Source organism: Bos mutus, chromosome 1 (genome assembly GCF_027580195.1).
Source record: "Bos mutus isolate GX-2022 chromosome 1, NWIPB_WYAK_1.1, whole genome shotgun sequence".
NCBI classification, from domain to species: Eukaryota; Metazoa; Chordata; class Mammalia; order Artiodactyla; family Bovidae; genus Bos; species Bos mutus.
This window is the reverse complement of record NC_091617.1, coordinates 131,782,258-131,807,053: the sequence shown is the minus strand read 5'-3', so window position 1 is coordinate 131,807,053 and position 24,796 is coordinate 131,782,258. Positions and strand designations below refer to the sequence as shown.

Genomic DNA, 24,796 nt, shown 5'->3' with positions numbered 1-24,796 from the left:
GAGTGAACGCTGCCCAAGTGTTCTTCCTCTTAAAAGGACACCAGTCCTTTCAGACTAGGGCCTGAATCTTTATGACCTTGTTTACTTTGTCTCCTTAAAGGTCCCGTCTCCAAGTATAATCACACTGGGTGTTAGGTTTCAACATATGAATTTGGAGGGAGGGGGTACACAGTTCAGTTCATAAAGTGCCATAATAAGAATGTGCAAGTTTTCTTTCTTTTTCTATGGACTGAACAACTGAAATAGCATTGGGATTTTCTCCTCTTTAAAAATGTGGGAGAAATTCTCATAAAATTGTCAGTGCCTAATGCTTTATTATTATTTTTTTTGATGGAGGAGTGGCTTTTTGATAACTTCCTCTGCTCTTTAATGCTAATGTCTCTAAACTTTATCTTTGCTGGGGTCCGTTTTGGTAAAGTATATAAATTTTTCTCTGTGACTCTCTATTTCATCCAGATTTTTAATTTTACCTGCATAGGGTTATGTAGGGTTATATAGTCTCAGATCAGCAAAATCCGTTTCAGTAGTTTTCTCCTCTGACATTTTGTATTCTGTATTTTCTTGACAGTTACCTAGTAGTTGAAATATTTTATTGAGGTATTTTGAAGGGTCAACTTTCAGAGTTTTTTCTTTTTTAAGGCTGTTTTTTGCTTTTATATTAACTCCTTTTCTCCTTTCATTTAATCATTTTTTCCCCTTCTCAGATTTTTGAACCAGAAGTCTAATATATATTTTCTTTAATTTTGATAAAATCACATACAACTGCAGGGAAGGTTAGGAAATAGGGCCATTTGGCCGTCGTTTCTGTTACAGTGGTAGAAATGGAAGCTGGATTTTTGGTGGATACTTAGGAGTCTCTGCTACACTCTCTTAATCCTTTTAAAATAAAAGTAAGTAATATGAACAAAGGAGAAAACAGTATAGAAACATGCAAGGTGAAATGCAAATTTTTTCTCTCCTTATCAGTCTTTCTCAGAGGTAACTACTATTAAGTTTCTTGTGTATCTTTTCAGAAAACAAATTATATGACAAATATGTGTCAATATATTTACTTTTAACTGGAAAAAATTATTACAGACACTTGCATACCTTGCTGGTTTTCACTTTCTTTCCCAATCATGGCATACAAATTTACCTTATTCATTGTGATGAATGTATATTATTCCATTGTATGGATGGAACGTTATTTAAGCATCACTGTACTGATAGACAGTTTAATCTTTTGTAGTTTTTGCTTTTACAGTAGTGATGCAGAAAACATCTTTGTGTATCAGTATGCTTTTGTGACTGTATCCATTGGATCAGAATGGCTATTTGGCCAGTAATGGAATTTGGCCAGAGAACAAAAGTCTTAAAATATTTTTTTTTTTTTTTTTAAGAAAAAAAGGCGGTGGGGAAGGTGGTATTTCTGGGTAGTCATGGTCTTCTAAATCCAAAACTGTACACATCCTTGAAAAACTGTATGTAGGTCAATAAGAAGAAAAAAAAAAAACCTACCAACTCCATGCGTTTATTGTAACTGGAAGACAGGAAACCATAAACTTACTATAAAAATGAGTGGAACAATAAATACCACTTTCTAGTTGGACTATTTCTTGAGTTTTGGCTATAAGTCTCTGTGGAGAGCTAGAAAAAGTGTCGAAAGTGTCGAGATGCTGCTCAGAAGAAAGAGAATGGAATTTAGAAGAAACCACTCAGAGAGAAAGTTCACTGTAAGAGTGAAAATATTGGAAAAGAGTCCTGTTAGTTTAGAAGAGTTAGTTCAGAGGGGAGATTTAAACATGTACAAGAATCAAGAAGACAGTCATAGAAGGGTATTCCTTCTTGGGAAGAAAAGATTTAAAGGAAGAGAGAGGCACCTTTCAGTTCAGTTCAGTCGCTCAGTCATGTCCGACTCTTTGCGACCCCATGAACCGCAGCATGCCAGGCCTCCCTGTCCATCACCAACTCCCTGAGTTCACTCAAACTCATGTTCATTGAGTCAGTGATGCCATCCAACCATCTCATCCTCTGTTGTCCCCTTCTTCTCCTCCCTCAATCTTTCCCAGCATGAGGGTCTTTTCAAATGAGTCAGCTCTTTGCATCAGGTGGCCAAAGTATCAGAGTTTCAGCTTCAACATCAGTCCTTCCAGTGAACACCCAGGACTGATCTCCTTTAGGATGGACCGGTTGGATCTCCTTGCAGCCCAAGAGACTCTCAGGAGTCTTCTCCAACACCACAGTTCAAAAGCATCAATTCTTCAGCACTCAGCTTTCTTTATAGTCCAACTCTCACATCCATACATGACTACTGGAAAAACCATAGCCTTGACTAGACAGACCTTTCTTGACAAAGTAATGTCTCTGCTTTTTAATATGCTGTTTGCTGCTGCTACTGCTGCTGCTGCTGCTAAGTCGCTTCAGTTGTGTCCGACTCTGTGCGACCCCATAGATGTCAGCCCACCAGGCTCCCCATCCCTGGGATTCTCCGGGCAACAACACTAGAGTGGGTTGCCATTTCCTTCTCCAATGCATGAAAGTGAAAAGTGAAAGTGAAGTTGCTCAGTTGTGTCCGACTCCTAGCGACCCTATGGACTGCAGCCTACCAGGCTCCTCTGTTCATGGGATTTTCCAGGCAAGAGTACTGGAGTGGGTTTCCATTGCCTTCTCCAATATGCTGTCTAGGTTGGTCATAACTTTCCTTCCAAGGAGTAAGCATCTTTTAATTTCATGGCTACAATCACCATCTGCAGTGATTTTGGAGCCCTCCAAAATAAAGTCAGCCACTGTTTCCCCATCTGTTTCCCATGAAGTGATGAAACTGGATGCCATGATCTTCATTTTCTGAATGTTGAACTTTAAGCCAACTTTTTCACTCTCCTCTTTCACTTTCATCAAGAGGCTCCTTAGTTCTTCTTCACTTTCTGCCATAAGGGTGGTGTCATCTGCATATCTGAGGTTATTGAGGCACCTTTGGAAATTATGAAATGAGGGAAGAATAAAGAAAGAGATAAATTTATGTGTTTGCAAGATAAAAACAAAAATTTGAAGGTCGTCATACCCCTTTCCCTAGCACTCTAATATCAAGACACCCATTAACTAAATAACACTTTGTTATACTGACAGAAGAGGGTGCTCTTGAACTGGGAATCTTGTTCACCATCAAAACTGCCAACCTGTTCATTCAGATACAAGTAGTTTATCTATATAAAGCTACTAAAATTAGAAAACCAAAAATGAAAGTGAAAAACTTCAACAAAACTCCTTTCAGAGTAAGAGTTCATTCAGCAGATGATCACCCTGCAGTTGTGTTCAGTAGCCTCAAATCATTTGAATTGTGAAAAATCAGAAACGAATAACGGAATAGACATAAAATAGGAAGAAGTAAAAGTTAGTGGTGACTGAATTAAAATGTGAGGAACAAAATCACATATCAGAAATGAAGACAATTATAAAGTGCTCTAGGGAGAAAATTTGAATGAAATTTAATAAGGAATGTTGAAGAAAGGGGGAAGACAACCAAGAATATAAAGAGAAAGGTAGAAAAAAAAATCAGAAAACAAGTGATTAAAGTGGCAAAGAAGACTGAACATACATATAACTGGAGGGTCTGACGAAGGACAAACAGGACTAGCATTGATGTGTAAAACTGTAATCCAAGAAAGCATTCCAGAAATAAGACCCAGAGCCAAACTCCCACTGAGTATATGGGAAAATTAACCAAGAATGATGAAACTAGTTAATATCCACATATAACCATTAGATTAAAAAAATCCTCAGATCAGTCATGACTGAGCACATAATGCATGTACAAACAGGACTTTGAGGCAAAAAGATGAAAACTTACAAGGTTAGAAGGACTAGAGTAGCAGCAGATTTCTCAAAGCAACAAGAAAGCAAGACAACAATAGAAAAACACTTCTGGAGACTGCAGGAAAGAGTATGGGACTGAGGATTTTGTCTGGCCAAGCTGATGTTCATGTATGAAGGCTAGAGAAAACTAGTTTTAAATAGGTAAAACAGAGGGAATTCTGTATTCCCAGGTGTTTCTTGAAGCTACCAGAGGATGAGATTCATCCAACCAAGAGATAACTGGAGAAATTTTAGCAAAGGGATTGATGGTACTTATTTAATTATAAGGCTAAAACTGGGTTGGGAATGAGTGTTTCAATTGGAGAAAAAATGCCACTGAAAGATGAAAGAGAAGGATGAGGGAAAGAGTATAACAATAAGTTCACTGATAGTTGTGGCTCAGCAGATTTTAAAAGTAGACAGCTCAGTTAATAAAGATATTAAATGGGGAAACAGACTGAAGGCAATAAAAAGGTATAATTGCAGTGGCAACCACTAGATCAAAAATATACATCTTTTAAAATAACAACATAAAACATATCATTTAGAATGGCAAATACAACATAATAAACAGAATAATTATAAGAATAAAAATCTGAAATACCAATAAATACGAATGGCTTAACTTATTAAATTCATCTCATTTATTAAAAGAAAAAGATGTCCAATATACCTCATAAAGTAAAACCATCTGTATGTGATGTACAGGAGACAAAGTGATTCTGAAAAGTTAAACATAAGGGATGCGCAAAGGTATGTCAGGAGAACAGAAATAGCAAGTATGTGTGGGCCTAATATTGGATGATGTAAAATTCAAATATTTACTGTGACAAGGAAAGACATTTTCAAATGTTAAAAGCCACAGTCCGCAACAATGATAGAGAGGTCTGTTCCCTAAATGATACAACTGCCATCTTTGAAAATGAAAAGCTATAGGATATTTAAGTAGACATAGGTAGAAACAACTAAACACACCATAATTAGCACAATGTACATGAAATAGACAGAAAAATTAATATATGGAAGATCTCAGTAACATCACAGATAGATATTATGAATGTATTTCAGACTTTACAGTCTGGTAAAAGGCAACGAGGAGAAGGCAATGGCAACCCACTCCAACACTCTTGCCTGGAAAATCTCATGGACGGAGGAGCCTGGTAGGCTGCAGTCCATGGGGTCGCTAAGAGTCAGACACGACTGAAGTGACTTAGCAGCAGCAGCAGCAGCAAAAGGCAATGAATCTTATACTCAAGTGCGTGTAGAACATTTACAAAAGTTGATCACATATTTGGTCAGAAAGAAAGCATCCTAGCAGCCCATAAAGCAAAAATATTATAAACAACACTGATCAAAACTAGAAATTTATAGCTATAACAATAAATATACTCATTTGAAAATAATTTTTCTGTTAATTCTTGGATAAAAGGAGAAAATATAAGCCAAAATGACAGAATTATAAGGTGGTGCTAGTGATAAAGAACCCGCCTGCAAGTGTAGGTAGATGTAAAAGATGTGGGTTTGAGTCCTGGGTCAAGAAGATCCCCTGGAGGAGGGGATGGCAACCCACTCCAGTGTTCTTGCCTGGAGAACCCCATGGATAGAGGAGCCTGGTGGGCTATAGTCCACATGGTCTCAAAGAGTTGGACATGACTGAAGCAATTTAACTTGCACACATGACAGAATTATAAGAGAATCAAGATAAAAAAAAAAACCACTTCATATCAATATCTACAGAATACTCTCTGTGAGAGGAGGAAAATGTATAGCCTTCAATGCTTAGTAAAAAATGAAAGAAGGAAAAGAAACTAAATTCTGTACTCAAAAAGCTGGGGAAAAATAAAATATTCTAAAGAATTCTAAGAATTTAATAATAAAGCAGAAATTTTATGATTTAGGATATAGAAAAACAACTGTAGCTAATGGAATAGAATAACTACTAGACAAGTTAAAAAGACAAGTTAAAAAGACAAGTAAAAAGTGCAAAGGTAGAAATAGAGATCAATGAAACAAAATAGAAACCCCAGAGATAAATCCATGCACCTATGGACACCTTATCTTTGACAAAGGAGGCAAGAATATACAATGGAGAAAAGACAATCTTTTAAGTGGTTCTGGGAAAACTGGTCAACCACTTGTAAAAGAATGAAACTAGAACACTTTGTAACACCATACACAAAAATAAACTCAAAATGGGTTAAAGATCTAAATGTAAGACCAGAAACTATAAAACTCCTAGAGGAAAACATAGGCAAATCATAGCAGGTGTAAATCATAGCAGGATCCTCTATGTAAATCATAGCAGGATGTAAATCACAGCAGCATCCTCTATGACCCACTTCCCAGAGTAATGGAAATAAAAGCAAAATTAAACAAATGGGATCTAATTAAACTTAAAACCTTTCGCACAACAAAGGAAACTGTAAGCAACGTGAAAAAACAGACTTCACAATGGGAAAGCAACTGACAAAGAATTAATCTCAAAAATATATAAGCTGCTCATGCAACTCAATTCCAGAAAAGTAAATGACCCAATCAAAAAATGAGCCAAAGAACGAAACAGACATTTCTCCAAAGAAGACATACAGATGGCTAACAAACACATGAAAAGATGCTCAACATCACTCAATATCAGAGAAATGCAAATCAGAACTACAATGAGGTACCATCTCATGCTGGTCAGAATGGCTGCTGTCATAAACTCTACAAACAAAAAATGCTGGAGAGGGTGCAGAGAAAAGGGAACCCTCTTACACTTTTGGTGGGAATGCAAACTAGTACAGCCACTATGGAGAACAGTAGAGATTCTTTAAAAAACTGGACATAGAACTGCCATATGACGCAGCAATCCCACTGCTGGGCATACATGCTGAGGAAACAAGAAATGAAAGAGACACGTGTACCCCAGTGTTCATCGCAGCACTGTTTAAAATAGCCAGGACATGGAAGCAACCTAGATGTCGATCGACAGACAAATGGATAAGAAAGCTGTGGTACATATACACAATGGAATATTACTCAGCCATTAAAAAGAATGCATTTGAATCAGTTCTAATGAAGTGGATGAAACTGGAGCCTATTATACAGAGTGAAGTAAGTCAGAAAGAAAAACACCAATACAGTATATTAATGTATATATGTGGAATTTAGAAAGATGGTAACAATAACCCTATATGTGAGACAGCAAAAGAGACACAGATGTAAAGAACAGTCTTTTGGACTCTCTTGGGAGAAGGCAAGGGTGGGATGATTTGAGAGAATAGCATTGAAACATTTATATTACCATATGTGAAATAGATTGCCAGTCCAGGTACGATGCATGAGACAGGGCACTCAGGGCCGGTGCACTGGGATAACCCTGAGGGACGGGATGGGGAAGGAGGTGGGAGGGGGGCGTTCAGGATTGGGGGACACATGTACACCCATGGCTGATTCATGTCAATGTATGGCAGAAACCACCTCAATATTGTAAAGTAATTAGCCTCCAATTAAATAAATTAATTAAAAAACAAAAAAGTGCAAAGGAAATATAAGAAATTTCAAAATCACAAGAGGTGAGATGAACTGGACATTTTATTTGGCAAATACATTTACCAAAAACTGACCCTCTTAGACATAGAAAGCCTAAGTAGACCCAATTACATAGTAGTTGTTTCATAAAAATAGCAGCAGGCCTAGATAGTTTCATGTGGAATTCTATGAAACTTTCAAAGACTAAAGAGTGACAATGCTACATAAATTGTTTCAGAGACTAGACATTAAACACACACATACACACACCCTTTACAAATTCTTTTCATGAAGCCAGTATGGCATTGATACTTGAATCTGATGTAGAGTAGAAAAACATTTCAGATTGGCATTACTTACCATCACTTGGCAAGAATACCAAATAAATTAACAGATTCCAACACTGTGTTAATATATACCTTAAGGAAGTAGGATTTATTGGAATGCAAGGTTGGTTATTTGGAAAATCTGTGCTATACTCTGTTAAAAGATGGAAGAAAGATCATGTAGTTGTTTTCATAGATGCTGAGAAAAGCTTTTAAGAAAGTTCAACACCTAATACACACAAGAGACTAGGAATTGATGAACATTTAACATGATAGACTTTAATATATACTTCTTCAAAACCAAGCATCTTACTTGATATGGAAATACACTAAGATCTGGGATGCTGTCCATCTTCACTATTATTTAACATTGTACTGGAGGTATCAGCCAATGCAATTCGGCAAGAAAGTCAACTAGAGGCAAAAAGCTTTGGAAAGTTTAACCTATGCTTGTGGAGGACATAATATGCTAAAGATCCTAGAGGATGTGTGATAAATAGAATAAATAGGGAACAGGATATAAAATTAACCTAGGAATAGTGTTCATATACACAAACAATAATCAATTGTATATGGTAGTGTAAAAACTCCTTTTACATAGCAGTAAAGATAGAACTGGACGTGGAACAACAGACTCCTTTTCAAAACTGGAAAAGGTGTAGGTCAGGGCTATATATTGTGACCTTGCTTATTTAACTTTTATGCAGAGTACATCATGCAAACTGCTGGGCTGGATTCCACAAGCTGGAATCAAGATTGCTGAGAAAAATATCAACAATCTAGATATGTAGATGATACCACTTTAATAGCAGAAAGAGAAGAGGAACTAAAGAGCCTCTTGATGAATGTGAAAGAGGAGAGTGAAAAAACTGGCTTAAAACTTAACATTTAAAAAACTAAGATCGTGGAATCCGGTCCCATCAGTTCATGGCAAATAGATGGTGAAAAAGTGGAAACAGTTGCCGGCTTTATTTTTTGGGGCTCCAAAATCAATGTGGACAGTGACTACAGCCATGAAATTAAAAGATACTCGCTTCTTGGAAGAAAAGCAATGACAAACCTAGGCAGTGTATTAAAAAGCAGAGACATTGCTTTGCCAACAAAGGTCCATCTAGTTAAAGTTATGGTTTTTCCAGTATTCATGTACGGATATGAGAGTTGGACCTAAAGAAAGCTGAGCACCGAAGAATCAATGCTTTTGAATTGTGGTGTTGCAGAAGAGTCTTGAGAGTCTCTTAGACAGAAGGGAGATCAAGCCAGTTAATCCTAAAGGAAATCAACCCTGAATATTCACTGGAAGGACTGATAGTGAAGCTGAAGATCTAGTACTTTGGCTACTTGATGCAAAGAGCAGACTCATTGGAAAAGACCCTGATGCTGGGAAAGATTGAGGGCAGGAGGAGAAGGGAGCCACAGAGGATGAGATGGTTGGATGGCATCACTGACTCAGTGGGCATGAGTTTGAGCAAACTCTGGGAGATAGTGAAGGACAGGGAAGCCTAGAGGCTGCAGTTCATGAAGTTGCAAAGAGTTGGACACAACTTAGCAACTGAACAACAACAAAGATAAAATATTTAGTAACATGAATATAGGCTTAAACAAATGCAGACATCCCTTGATCTTGGATATTGAGTTAATATAAAAATGTTAAAAGAGAAACTATGGCCATACCCTTTATTAAAGCATGCTATAGTTAAAACAGTGTAGTCTTGACACATAAATAGTGAAATAGAAAAGAAAAACTAGAAGTTGATTCAAGTACATATAGAGTTCAGGCACATCTGATAAAGCTATTATGTCAAATTCTTGGGGCAAGATTAGCTTTTTAATGGTGCTAAAGAATTGGCTGGCAGATCAGTGGTTAGGACTCTACTCTCTCACTGCTGAGGGCCTGCATTCAGAAAAAGAAAATGGCCCTCCCCCCAAAAATAATGGTGCTAGGTGACTGGATAGCTGGTTGCATGCTCAGTCCCTAAGGTGTATTCTACTCTTGCAACCCTGTGTACTGTAGCCCGCCAAGTTCCTCTGTTCATAGGATTTCCCAGGCAAGAATACTGGAGTGTGTTGCCATTTCCTTCTCCAGGGAATCTTCCTGACCCAGGGATCAAACTTGCATCTCTGCATTGGCAGGTGGATTCTTTACTGCTGAACCACAAGGCAAGCCCAGATAGCTGGTTAGGAAAATATAAAATTATATTTTTAGTTCATACCGTATACAAAAATAAACTACAAATAGATCAGAGAACTAAATATAAGTGAATTAGTACTAAAAGAAATCATGGATCAATTTCTCTAGGAGAAGATAAAGGATTTTGAACTGATTTAAAATGCAGTTTAAGTTAAAAAATTGATAAATTTGACTGTGTAAACATTTAAAAATTGCACTCCACATAGTAAAAAGTACATACAGTTAAAAGACATCCAGGAATGGGACTTTCCTGGTGGTCCAGTGGCAGAGACTCCACACTCGCAGTGCAGGGGACCAGAGTTCAGTCCCTGGTCAGGAACCAGATCCCACACTCGCAGTGCAGGGGACCAGAGTTCAGTCCCTGGTCAGGAACCAGATCCCACACTCCCAGGGCAGGGGACCAGAGTTCAGTCCCTGGTCAGGAACCAGATCCCACACTCGCAGTGCAGGGGACCAGAGTTCAGTCCCTGGCCAGGGAACCAGATCCCACATGCAGGAACTGAAGAGTTTGCATGCTACAGCTGAAAGATCCTGCATGCCACAGCAAAGATCAGGGATCCTGCGTGCTGCAGCTAAGAGCCAGTGCAGCCAAATAAAAACATGAATGTTAAAAAGACAACCAGGAATTCCTTAGTGGTCCATCGCTTAGAACTCTGCTTCCACTGCAGAGGGCTGGAGTTCAATCCTTGGTCAGGGAACTGAGATCCCACATGCCCTGAGGTGTGGCACAAGAGAAAAAAAAAAAGACAACCAACAATCTGGGAGAAAATATTTGTGACATATATTGCAAATAAAGGACCGAGAACTCTAAAATGTAAAGAACTTTTTAAAAAATTAAGAGAACAAAGACTAAAATTGATAAAAAGCAGGAAAAAAATCATGAATAGATAGCTCACACACACACAAAAAAGATATGAAATTGACCTTAAACATTTTAGAAAGATGTTTAAGTTTACTCATAATGCTAGAAATGCAACTTAAAATTATACTGAATTGTTTCTCCTTTGTCAAATTGGCCAAAAACTAAAAACTTGGAAATACTTTCTGTGGTAAGTCTGTGGGGAGTAGACACTCTGATATATTGCTGGTAAGGGTTATGGTAATATTTGAGGTTTTGCCCTAGCAGCCCCACCTCTAGGGATTTACCTTGAAGATACACTTCCCACCATACAAAATTATAGATGAACAAGGTTGCTACTGTTACATCATTATTTATGATTACAAAATATTCTAAGCAACTTGAATGTCAGTTTCACAATAATGTAAACAACACATAGGCTATGCAGGAGTGAAAAAGAGCGAGGTAGAGCCCTCTGATGGAGAAGGCAATGGCACCCCACTCCAGTACTCTTGCCTGGAAAATCCCATGGATGGAGGAGCCTGGTGGGCTGCCGTCTGTGGGGTCGCACAGAGTCGGACACGACTGAAGCGACTTAGCAGCAGCAGCAGCAGCAGAGCCCTCTGAGCTCATATGGAGTGATTCCCAGGATATATTAATTGAAGAAACCCAGAGTGCAAGAGGGAGTATTTCTCTGTCTAAGGTGGAAGGGGAATCAAAATGTTATAAATGTATCTACTCATTTCTGCAATACACACACAAATCATAAATCCAGAAAATGATGACATTCAAAACATGATGAGTGGAAGAGATTGGGAATGACATTTTTAAACTATGTTAATGTTTACATATTAAAAAATAAAATCAATACTGGGTGGTTAACCTTTGAAATAAAAACAAAAGAACATGAGTTTCAAGTGAATGACTTGAACACAGTATTTTGACTCTATATCTTTAGTGTAATGACAGAAATAAGGAAATGCTGAATTGAAGTTATATTTTCTGTGTGTGTGTGTATTTGGCAGTCATATGAATTCTGAAACTATTTCATTTTTATTTGCATATTGAATAAATGTTTTGAGGTTAAGGGAGTTAGATTCCACCGTAGGAGCAAGAGGTATGGAAAGGGAGGTACTAGAATGAACCCTGGAGTTGAACTAGAATGAAGTTATCAGTGTGAACTCCTGATTTTCATATTACTCACAGAAATGTGTATATGTGTATGTCTGTGGACTTCCTATCTCTTTGCTCTGGAATAGCTTCTTGGAAGTAATTATTTACCCCATCTCTCCACCGCAGGGACCTGGGCTTCTTGGAAAAATGGCTGTTTATACATTTGGGGCAGGAAAAAATTATGAGATAAACCTGAAAGTAAGGTAATTCCAGAATGTAAGGTAGTGCTCAAAGAACGATGGAGAACATCAAAAGGGCATAGAATCTATCTTGAATGAGCTCTCACTGTCAAATATGGGAACATTCGAACATAAAGTAATGTTGGTATAGATTGTAATCCACACAATAAAATATAAATCTGTAAATTCACACTGTGGATTTTCCAGTAGTAAATGGGAAAGGCAAAGACATTTCTAACAGTAGAATGCCAAGTAATAAGTGGAGAAGGAAAATGGGGTTAGAGAAATCATTTGACGGTTATTGTGGCAGTAATTTGGGTTCCCTGGGGGCTCAGAGGTAAAGAATCTGCTTGCCAGTGCTGGAGGTGTGGGTTTAATCCCTGAGTTGGGAAGATCTCCTGGAGAAGGGAATGGTAACCCACTCCAGCAGTCTCACCTGGGAAATCCTATGGGCAGAAGAGCCTGGTGGGCTACAGTCCATGGGATTGCATAGAGTCGGACACGACTGAAGTGACTGAGCACTCATCCATGAATGTTAAGTAAACCTCCTGAGTAAAAACTTGATGAAGAATAGGATTTTTACATAAGTTCAAAATACTTCCCCACAAAATACTAATTACAAGTGGAAAAATAGTGACTTTACAGGAGAGAAACCTGGCATATCTCACCACTATTAATGGGCAAATTGACTGTGCGTGCCTTTTGATGTGATGCACTTGAGAGGGTCACTTCTGTGATATTCTGCCAAAAATGCTTAGGCTGAAATTAAACATGAACAAACATGAAACCCAAATAACCAAATAACCGACCTGTAGTCTTCAAAGATGTTATGAACATGAAAGACAAAAATAGAGGGGAAAAATTTAAAGGAAAAATTTAGGGTAAAGAGACATTACCACTAAAAGTACCAGGTGACCAGACTTTTGTTGCTGTAAGAGGTGTTATTGGAATCACTGGCAAAATGTGAATAAGATTATATAATAGATGATAATCTATTAATATTAGCATCCTTATTTTGACAATGTCATTAAAGTTACATAGGAGACTCTCCTATTTTTAGGAGATAGACAACTTAGGTACTTAGAGGTAAAGAAGCAGCATGTCTGTAATTCTCAAAATTCAGAAAAAAAGATTGCTTGAATATATATACATAGTAGTAAATACATATACACACTTATATGCTTGAGAGACTAGGAGAAGAGTAAGGTAGCTAGATAGGGAGAGGGAATGATAAAGCTTATTTGGTAAAACGTTAATAACGGGGAATCCGGGTGAAGAATATTTAAATTTTTTGTACTATTCTGGAAATTGTTATGTAAGTTTGAAATTATTTCAAAATAAGGTAAAAAAATGTATTAAATATGCCAAGTTAAATAGAACCTTTAAAAAGAAGGGCGCACTCACTGATTTGTCTTCCCCCAGCCGTGCACAAGGAAGAGGCACCGCCCTTGCCTGCTGTCCTGCTCCCAGGGAGAACCTGTGCTGGGGAGCGGCTGTCCTGCCTGGAAACTTGCAAATATCTGACTTTCTGTAATGTGGTTATATCTTGTTTATCATTTTGAGCTCAGGAGTGAATTTATCCCTGCAGGTTGTGGATGAGCGAGAATTTTTTGAGATCATGCCCAATTATGCCAAGAACATCATTGTTGGTTTTGCAAGAATGAACGGGAGGACTGTTGGAATTGTTGGCAACCAACCGAAGGTGGCTTCAGGTAGGAGGGAAATGCTCTAGACACAGACCTAAATCGGGGTGGGGAGCGGATGGGGGCCAGGGCTGCCTGCGCTCGCAGTGCCTGTCTTCTGCCTTTTCCTCAGTCAAGGCCTTCTATGGCCAGAGAAACTCAAATAGATGTTGCAGAAGCTCCTTTCTCTCTTAATTTCTCAAAATTAACATACGCATCTGAAAATGCTTCTTTCATGCTTCTCTAGTTTTTTAAGTGTTTATGGATTACTTTTTAACTTTTAAGCTCTTTGCTTCTTCAGAGGTCTGCCTTCTGTCCATCTGGTTATGCTATGACTAACTTACTGAACTCTGAGCTCCATGAGGCCAGGGGTGTTGGTGTCTTATTCATAGTTTTATTGCTAGTGCCTTCAGGGGTGCCAGGAACAGAGTTATATGTAACAAGTGAACAGCATCCTGCTGTGCACAGTTTTCTGGTGAGATGGCCACACTTGAATCCCAATCAGGTGATGGGGACTATTCCATGCTCATGCTCAGGGTGGGCCTGGGGACTCTGCTTACCACTTCCCTCCTTACTCTCTTCCTTCTTAGGTTTCCTTTGCATCCCTGTGTGGGATGCATACACCTTCCCTTTTTGACCCAGTCTCATCTTTTGTTTCTGCCATGGCAATTTCTCCTTGTCTTTAGAAGAGGCTTTGTAAAAATGTGTTTTATTGTGGTACAATATATTAACATTAAATTTGCCATTTTAACCATTTTTTGTGTTAGTGAACTATGGTTAATTTACAATATTGTGTTAGTTTCAGGTGTACACCAAAGTGATTCAGTTTTTATATACGCGTGTGTGTGTGTGTGTGATATGTCAGTTCAGTTCAGTTGTTCAGTCATGTCTGACTCTTTGTGACCCCATGGACTGCAGCACACCAAGCTTCCCTGTCCATTGCCAACTCCTGGAGCTTACTCAAACTCATGTCCATCTAGTCGGTGATGCTGTCCAGCCATCTCATCCTCTGTTGTCCCCTTCTCCTCCCACCTCCAATCTTTCCCAGCATTAGGGTCTTTTCAAATGAGTCAGTTCTTTGCATCAGGTGGCCAAAGTATTGGAGTTTCAGCTTCAGCATCCGTCTTTCCAATGAATATTCAGGTCTGATTTCCTTTAGGATGGACTGGTTTGATCTCCTTGCAGTCCAAGGGACTCTCAAGAGTCTTCTCCAACACCACAGTTCAAAAGCATCAATTTTTTGACACTCAGCTTTCTTTATAGTCCAACTCTCACATCCATACATGACTACTGGAAAAATCATAGCTTTGACTAGATAGACCTTTGTTGGCAAAGTAACGTCTCTGCTTTTTAATATGTTGTTCAGATTGGTCATATTTTTTCTCCCAAGGAGCAAGCATCTTTTAATTTCATGGTTGCGATCACCATCTTCAGTGATTTTGGAGCCCAAGAAAATAGTCTGTCACTGTTTCCATTATTTCCCCATCTATTTGGCATGAAGTGATGGGACTGGATGCCATGATCTTCGTTTTCTGAGTGTTGAGCTTTAAGCCAACTTTTTCACTCTCCACTTTCACTTTCATCAAGAGGCTCTTTAGTTCTTCACTTTCTGCCATAAGGGTGGAGTCATCTGCGTATCTGAGGTTATTGACATTTCTTCTGGCAGTCTTGATTCCAGCTTGTGCTTCATCCAGCCCAGCATTTCATATGATGTACTCTGCATATAAGTTAAATAAGCAGGGTGACAATATACAGCCTTGACGTACTCCTTTTCCTATTTGGAACCAGTTTGTTGTTCCATGTCCAGTTCTCACTGTTGCTTCTTGACCTGCATACAGATTTCTCAAGAGGCAAGTCAGGTGGTCTGGTATTCCCATTTCTTGAAGAACTTTCCACAGTTTGTTGTGATCTACACAGTCTAAGGCTTTGGGGTAGTCAGTAAAGCAGAAATAGATGTTTTTCTGGAACTCTCTTGCTTTTTCCATAATCTAGCAGATGTTGGCAATTTGATCTCTGGTTCCTGTGCCTTTTCTAAATCCAGCTGGAACATTTGGAAGTTCATGGTTCACATACTGTTGAAGACTGGCTTGGAGAATTTTGAGCATTACTTTGCTAGCGTGTGAGGTGAGTGCAATTGTGTGGTAGTTTGAACATTCTTTGCATTGCCTTTCTTTGGGATTGGAATGAAAACTGACCTTTTCCAGTCCTGTGGCCACTGCTGAGTTTTCCAAATTTGGTGACATATTGAGTGCAACACTTTCACAGCATCATCTTTTAGGATTTGAAATAGCTCAACTGGAATTCCATCACCTCCACTATCTTTGTTCATAGTAATACTTCCTAAGGCTCACTTCAGTTCACATTCCAGGATGCCTGGCTCTAGGTGAGTGATCGTACCATCATGATTATCTGGGTCATGAAGATCTTTCTGTATAGTTCTTCTGTGTATTCTTGCCACCTCTTCTTGATATCTTCTGCTTCTGTTAGGTCTCTACCATTTTTGTCCTTTATTGAGCCCATCTTTGCATGAAATGTTCCCTTGGTATCTCTAGTTTTCTTGAAGAGATCTCTAGTCTTTCCCATTCTGTTGTTTTCCTCTATTTCTTTGCACTGATCACTGAGGAAGGCTTTCTTATCTCTCCTTGCTATTCTTTGAAACTGTGCGTTCAAGTGGGTATGTCTTTCCTTTTCTCCTTTGCCTTTCATTTCTCTTTTTTTCTCAGCTGTTTGTAAGGCCTCCTCAAACAACCATTTTGCCTTTTTGCATTTCTTTTTCTTGGGGATGGTCTTGATTGCTACCTCTTGTACCATGTCACGAACCTCTGTCCATAGTTCTTCAGGAACTCTGTCTATCAGATCTAATCCCTTGAATCTATTGTCACTTCCACTGTATAATCATAAGGGATTTGATTTAGGTCATACCTGAATGGTCTAGTGATTTTCCCTACTTTCTTCAATTTAAGTCTGAATGGCAATAACGAGTTCATGATGTGAGACAGTCAGCTCCTGGTCTTGTTTTTGCTGACTGTATAGAGCTTCTCCATCTTTGGCTGCAAAGAATATAATCAGTCTGATTTCGGTATTGACTATCCAGTGATGTCTAGATGGTTATAGGTTATTATAAGATATTGAATGTAATTCTTTGTGCTGTACAGTAAATTCTTGTTCTTTATCTTTTTTATATATGATAGGGCAGGTGTACACTTGTTCTTTAGTCACTAAATTGTGTCTGTCTCTTTCGACAGACAATGACCCTGTAGACTGTATCCCTCCAGGCTTCTCTGTCCATGGAATTTCCCAGGCAAGAATACTGGAGTGGGCTGCCATTTCCTTTTCCAGGGGATTTTCGAAACCCAGGGACTGAACCTGCATCCTGTGCATTGGCAGGCAAATTCTTTGCTACTGAGCCACCAGGGAAGCCTTATACTACATTTTATTTAATCATTCTTCTGTTGATGGACACTTGGGTTGCTTTTACCTTTTCAGTATTGTGAATAATGTCACAGTGAGCCCTGAAATTTAAGTATTTGTTTGAAACCCCATTTTCAGTTCTTTGCATATATACCTATATTTTTACATGTAGTATGAGTTAGGGGTTCACTTTATTCTTTTTATAAAAAATTAATTTATTGATTTTAATTGGAGGCTAATTACAATATTGTGGTGGTTTCTGCCATACATTGACATGAATTAGCCATAGGTGCACATGTGTTTCCCATCCAGATCCCCCTTCCCACCTCCCTCCCCATCCCATCCTCCAGGGTCATCCCAGTGCACCAGCCCTGAGCACCCAGTGTCATGCATCAAACCTGGACTGGGATCCACTTTACATATGATAATACACATGCTTCAATGCTATCCTCTCAAATCATCCCACCCTCACCTTCTCCCACAGAGTCTGAAAGACTGTTCTTTACATCTGTGTCTCTTTTGCTGTCTGGTATATAGGGTCATCCTTACCATCTTTCTAAATTCCATATATATGCGTTAGTATACTAGATTGATGTTTTTCTTTCTGACTTACTTCACTCTGTATAATAGGCTCCAGTTTCATCCGCCTCATTAGAACTGATTCAAATGCATTCTTTTTAATGGCTGAGTAATATTCCATCGTGTATCTATACCACAGCTTTCTTATCCATTCATCTGACAATGGACATCTAGGTTGCTTCCATGTCCTGGCTATTGTAAACAGTGCTGCAATGAACATTGAGGTACACGTGTCTCTTTCCCTTCTGGTTTCCTCAGTGTGTATGCCCAGCAGTGGGATTGCTGGATCATAAGGCAGTTCTATTTCCAGTTTTTTAAGGAATCTCCACACTGTTCTCCATAGTGGCTATACTAGTTTGCATTCTCACCAGAAGTGTAAGAGGGTTTCTTTTTCTCCACACCCTCTCCAGCATTTATTGTTGTAGACTTTTTGATAGCAGCCATTCTGACTGGTGTGAGATGGTACCTCATTGTGATTTTGATTTGCATTTCTCTGATAATGAGTGATGTTGAGCATCTTTTCATGTGTTTGTGTTTGTTAGCCATCTGTATGTCTTCTTTGGAGAAATGTCTGTTTAGTTCTTTGGCCCATTTTTTGATTGGGTCGTTTATTTTTCTGGAATTGAGCTGTAGGAGCTGCTTGTGTATTTTTGAGATTAATTGTCAGTTGCTTCGTTTGCTATTATTTTCTCCCATTCTGAAGGCTGTCTTTTCACTTTGCTTATAGTTTTATTTGTTGTGCAAAAGCTTTTAATTTTAATTAGGTCCCATTTGTTTATTTTTGCTTTTATTTCCATTACTCTGGAGGTGGGTCATAGAGGATCCTGCTGTGATTTATGTCAGAGAGTGTTTTGCCCATGTTTTCCTCTAGGAGTTTTATAGTTTCTGGTCTTACGTTTAGATCTTTAATCCATTTTGAGTTTATTTTTGTGTATGGTGTTAGAAAGTGTCCTAGTTTCATTCTTTTACAAGTGGTTGACCAGTTTTCCCAGCACCACTTGTCTTTTTTCTCCATTGTATATTCTTGCCTCCTTTGTCAAAGATAAGGTGTCCACAGGTGCATGGATTTATCTCTGGGCTTTCTATTTTGTTCCATTGATCTATATTTCTGTCTTTGTGCCAGCACCATACTGTCTCGATGACTGTAGCTTTGTAGTGTAGCCTGAAGTCAAGCAGGTTAGTTCCTCCAGTTCCATTCTTCTTTCTTAAGATTGCTTTGGCTATTCAAGGTTTTTTGTATTTCCATACAAATTGTGAAATTATTTGTTCTAGTTCTCTGAAAAATACTGTTGGTAGCTTGATAGGGATTGCATTGAATCTACAGATTGCTTTGGGTAGTATATTGATTTTCTGATCCATGAACATGGTATATTTCTCCATCTATTAGTGTCCTCTTTGATTTCTTTCTTCACTGTTTTATAGTTTCCTATATATAGGTCTTTTGTTTCTTTAGGTAGATATATTCCTAAGTATTTTATTCTTTTCATTGTAATGGTGAATGGAATTGTTTCCTTAATTTCTCTTTCTGTTTTCTCATTGTTAGTGTATAGGAATGCAAGGGATTTCTGTGTGTGAATTTTATATCCTGCAACTTTACTATATTCATTGATTAGCTCTAGTAATTTTCTGGTGGAGTCTTTAGGGTTTTCTATGTAGAGGATCATGTCATCTGCAAACAGTGTGAGTTTTATTTCTTCTTTTCCAATCTGGATTCCTTTTATTTCTTTTTCTTCTCTGATTGCTGTGGCTAAAACTTCCAAAACTATGTTGAATAGTAGTGGTGAGAGTGGGCACCCTTGTCTTGTTCCTGACTTTAGGGGAAATGCTTTCAGTTTTTCACCATTGAGGATAATGTTTGATGTTGGTTTATCACATATGGCTTTTATTATGTTGAGGTATGTTCCTTCTATTCCTGCTTTCTGGGGGATCTTTATCATAAATGGATGGTGAGTTTTGTCAAAGGCTTTCTCTGCATCTATTGAGATAATCATATGATTTTTATCATTCAGTTTGTTAATGTGGTATATCACATTGATTTGCGGATATTAAAGAATGCTTGCATCCTCGGGGTAAAGCCCACTTGGTCATGATGTATGATTTTTTTAATATGTTGTTGGATTCTGTTTGCTAGAATATAGTTAAGGATTTTTGCATCTATGTTCATCAGTGATATTGGCCTGTATGTTTTCTTTTTTTGTGACATCTTTGTCTGGTTTTGGTATTTGGGTGATGGTGGCCTCATAGAGGAGAAGGCAATGGCACCCCACTCCAGTACTCTTGCCTAGAAAATCCCAAGGACAGAGGAGCCTGGTAGGCTGCGGTCCATGGGGTCGCTAAGAGTCAGACATGACTGAGCAACTTCACTTTCACTTTTCACTTTCACGCACTGGAGAAGAACACTCCAGTGTTCTTGCCTGGAGAATCCCAGGGACGGGGGAGCCTGGTGGGCTGCCATCTATGGGGTTGCACAGAGTCAGACACGACTGCAGCGACTTAGCAGCAGCAGCAGCAGCAGGCCTCATAGAATGAGTTTGGAAGTTTTCCTTTCTCTGAAATTTTCTGGAAGAGTTTGAGTAGGATAGGTGTTAGCTCTTCTCTAAAGTTTTAGTAGAATTCAACTGTGAAGCCGTCTGGTCCTGGGCTTTTGTTTCCTGTAAGATTTCTGACTACAGTTTCGATTTCCGTGCTTGTGATGTGTCTGTTAAGATTTTCTATTTCTTCCTGATTCAGTTTTGGAAAGTTATACTTTCCTAAGAATTTGTCCATTTCTTCCAAGTTGTCCATTTTATTGGCATATAGTTGCTGATAGTAGTCTCTCATGAGACTTTGTATTTCTGTGTTGTCTGTTGTGATTTCTCCATTTTCATTTCTAATTTTGTTGATTTGATTCTTCTCCCTTTTTTTATTGATGAGTCTGGCTAATGGTTTGTCTATTTTATTTATCTTCTCAAAGAACCAGCTTTTAGCTTTGTTGATTTTTGCTATGGTCTCCTTTGTTTCTTTTTCATTTATTTCTGCCCTAATTTTTATGATTTCTTTCCTTCTACTAACCCTGGGGTTCTTCATTTCTTCCTTTTCTAGTTGCTTTAGGTGTAGAGTTAGGTTATTTATTTGACTTTTCTCTTGTTTCTTGAAGTAAGCTTGTGTTGCTATGAACTTTCCCCTGAGCACTGCTTTTACTGATTCCCATAGGTTTTGGGTTGTTGTGTTTTCATTTTCATCCGTTTCTATGCATATTTTGATTTCTTTTTTGATTTATTCTGTGATTTGCTGGTTATTCAGAAATGTGTTGTTTAGCCTCCATGTGTTTGTATTTTTAATAGTTTTTTTCCTGTAGTTGACATCTGATCTTACCGCATTGTGATCAGAAAAGATGCTTGGAATGATTTCCGTTTTTTTGAATTTACCAAGGCAAGATTTATGGCCCAGGATGTGATCTATCCTGGAGAAGGTTCTGTGTGCACTTGAGAAAAAGGTGAAATCCATTGTTTTGGGGTGAAATGGCCTATTGATACCAATTATGTCTAAGTGGTCTATTCTACCATTTAAAGTTTGTGTTTCCTTGCTAATTTTCTGTTTAGTTGATCTATCCATAGGTGTGAGTGGGGTATTAAAGTCTCCCACTATTATTATGTTACTGTTAATTTCCCCTTTCATACTTCTTAGCATTTGCCTTACATATTGAGGTGCTCATATGTTGGGTGCATATATATTTATAATTGTTATATCTTCTTGGATTGACCCTTTGATCATTATGTAGTGTCCTTCTTTGTCTCGTTCCGTGGGCTTTATTTCACAGTCTATTTTATCTGATATGAGTATTGCTACTCCTGCTTCTTTTGGTCTCCATTTGTGTGAAATATCTTTTTCCAGCCCTTAACTTTCAGTCTGTATGTGTCTCTTGTTTTGAGGTGGATTTCTTGTAGACAGCATATATAGGGGTCTTGTTTTTCCATTCAGCCAGTTTTTGTCTTTTGGTTGGGGCATTCAACCCATTTACATTTAAGGTAATTATTGATAAGTATGATCCCATTGCCATTTACTTTATTGTTTTGGGTTTGAGTTTATAAACCTTTTCTGCATTTCCTGGGTAGAGAACATTCTTTAGCATTTGCTGAAGAGCTGGTTTGGTGGTGCTGAATTCTCTCAGGTTTTGCTTGTCTGTAAAGCTTTTGATTTTTCCTTCATATTTGAATGAGGTCCTTGCTGGGTATAGTAATCTGGATTGTAGGTTTTTCACTTTGATCACTTTAAGTATGTCCTGCCATTCACTTCTGGCCTGAAGAGTTTCTACTGAAAGATCAGCTGTTATCCTTATGGGAATCCCCTTGTGTGTTATTTGTTGTTTTTCCCTGCTGGTTTTAATATTTGTTCTTTGTGTTTGACCTTCATTAATTTGATTAATATGTGTCTTGGGGTGTTTTGCCTTGGATTTATCCTGTTTGGGACTCTGGGTTTCTTGGACTTGGGTGGCTATTTCCTTCCCCATTTTAGGGAAGTTTTCAACTATTATCTCCTCAAGTATTTTCTTGGCCTTTCTTTTTGTCTTCTTCTTCTTGGACTCCTATGATTTGAATGTTGGGTGTTTTACATTGTCCCAGAGGTCTCTGAGGTTGACCTCATTTCTTTTAATTCTTTTTAATTTTTTCCTGTTTCATTTATTTCCACCATTCTATCTTCCACCTCACTTATCCTATCTTCTGCCTCAGTTATTCTACTGTTGGTTCCCTCCAGAGTGTTTTCGATCTCAGTTATTGCATTATTCATTATTGATTGACTTTTTTATTTCTTCTAGGTCCTTGTTAAACATTTCTTGCATCTTCTCAATCCTTGTCTCCAGACTATCTGTAACTCCATTTTTGTTTTTCAAGATTTTGGATCATTCTTACTATCATTATTCTGAATTCTTTTTCAGGTAGACTCCCTGTCTCCTCCTCCTTTGTTTAGTTTGGTGGGCATTTATCATGTTCCTTTACCTATTGAATATCTCTCTGCCTTTTTATCTTGTTTAGATTGCTGTGTTTGGGGTGGTCTTTCTGTAAGTTTGTGGTTCCTGTTTATTGTGGAGGTTCCTCCCTATAGGTGGGGTTGGATGTGTGGCTTGTCAAGGTTTACTGATTAGGGAAGCTTGCCTCAGTGTTCTGGTGGGTGGAGCTGGATCTCTTCTCTCTGGAGTGTAATGAAGTATCCAGTTCTGAGTTTTGAGGTGTCTGTGGGTTTGGTGTGACTTTGGGCAGCCTGTATATTAATGCTCAGGGCTATGTTCCTTCATTGCTGGAGAATTAGCATGATATGTCTTGCTCTGGAAGTTGTTGGCTCTTGCATGGAGCTTGGTTTCAGTGTAGGTATGGAGGTTTTTGGATGAGCTCTAGTTGATTAATGTTCCCTGGAGTCAGGAGTTTTCTGGTGTTCTCAAGTTTTGGATTTAAGCCTCCTGCCTCTTGTTTTCAGTCTTATTCTTATAGTAGCCTCAAGACTTCTCCATCCATACCACACCGATGATAAAACATCTAGGTTAATGCAGAAAAGATTCTCCACAATGAGGGACACCCAGAAAGGTTCACAGAGTTACATGGAGAAGAGAAGAGGGAGGAGGGAGATAGAGGTGACCAGGAGGAGAAGAGGGGGAATCAAAAGGGGAGAGACCAAGCTAGTAATCAGTTCCCTATATGTTCTCCACAGCCCGGAATACCCAAAGAGATTCACAGAGTTGGGTAGAAATGAGAAGGGTAGGGAGGAGATAGAGGTGACCTTGGGGAGAAAAAAGAGAGTCAAAAGGGGGAGAGGGCAATCAAGCCAGTAATCACACTCGTAAGTTAAAATGGGTACTGAAGATTGGATTCTTAAAGGTACAAAATTGATAACAAATACCAAAAAACAAAGATAAAAAATCTGGAGTAGAGATTAGACTCTCAAAAATACAATATTAAAAAAACAAAATCAGAAAAATTATAAAAAATATGTATGAAATTTGCTTTAAAAATAGGGTTTTTTTTTTTTGCAAGGTAATAGTAGGTTATAAAAATGAAAATTAATGGAGTACTAAAGGAATTAAAATTTAAAATTTTAAAAAATTTAAAAAGTGATAATAGTAAAATATATCTAGGAATTTCTCTGGAGCTGTTGTAGGCAGTGTGGGGTCAGTTCAGTTTCAGATAGTTCCTTGTTCCAGCTTATACTTCTTCTCGAGGTCTGTAGGCACCTTCCAACATTGGTCCGAATTACAGGATTTTCATCTGTGGCACCTGTCACTTCCAAAGTGGTTCCATCTGTTTATTTTGGTTTCTTCTGTTTGCAAGTCTCTTCAGTGTCTAATTTCCACCCTGACACAAGGGGGCAGAGGTGATTACTTATTTAGGCTCACTTGTTCAGTTGTGCTGTGGGAAGGGAGGAACACTGCAAACAAATATCACTGGTGTGTGTGGGTAGTGCTCGCTGTGTCTGGGTCACACTGGGTTTGCCCCGACTCACAGCGTGTGTGCTTTCCTGGTCTACCCCACTCAGGCTCCAGGTTGCTCTGCAGGGGAACTATCTAAAGCAGGCCTTGGATTGCGTGCACTTCCCAGGTTTAAGCTGCTCAGATTCAGATTCTCGAGTACTCCACAAAGGCACAGACTCAGTTGGGCCTGCGTTTTGTGCCCTTCCCGGGTCCGAGCAGCTCAGGCAACCAGGTGCTTGGCGAGTGCGCTCTCCCCAGGTGGGGCGGTGCATCTTATCACCTCCCTGGTCCCAGCCAGTTGGTTTCCTATGTGCGCAGTGGGAGCACCATCTCAGGTGTGCCATGTCTCCTCTGGGGAGCTGATCTCTGGCTGCGACCCTCCTGGTGGATGTCAACTGTCCACGATCCCAGGAAGACTTGGTTAGCAACTGGGGGCCTGCTCACAGTTTGGTGGAGGATGCCGTCTGTGGGGCAGAGATTGCCCCTCTCCCTCCAGCTCTGGTTGTTGCCCGCCTGCCTCTCTGCCTCCGGCAGGGGATGGGCCAGTCCGCAGCCAGCTAGCTCTCCTCTGGTATTCGCTCAGTCCTTTGTTCTGTGAGTGGGCCTGGCAGTGCCTTAGGTTAGAGCTTTTCATGGGAAA

The 24,796-nt window shown here is 38.9% G+C and overlaps 1 protein-coding gene across 1 annotated transcript in view; it reads left to right on the top strand.

Annotated features, from left to right (window-relative positions):
• The window catches only part of PCCB (propionyl-CoA carboxylase subunit beta), a 95,162-nt gene that overhangs the window by 47,108 nt on the left and 23,258 nt on the right, over window positions 1-24,796 (top strand). The window contains exon 10 of the mRNA XM_005889896.3: window positions 13,634-13,757. Within this exon, the coding sequence (XP_005889958.1) occupies window positions 13,634-13,757 (124 nt within the window). The remainder of the gene's footprint in view (window positions 1-13,633; window positions 13,758-24,796) is intronic.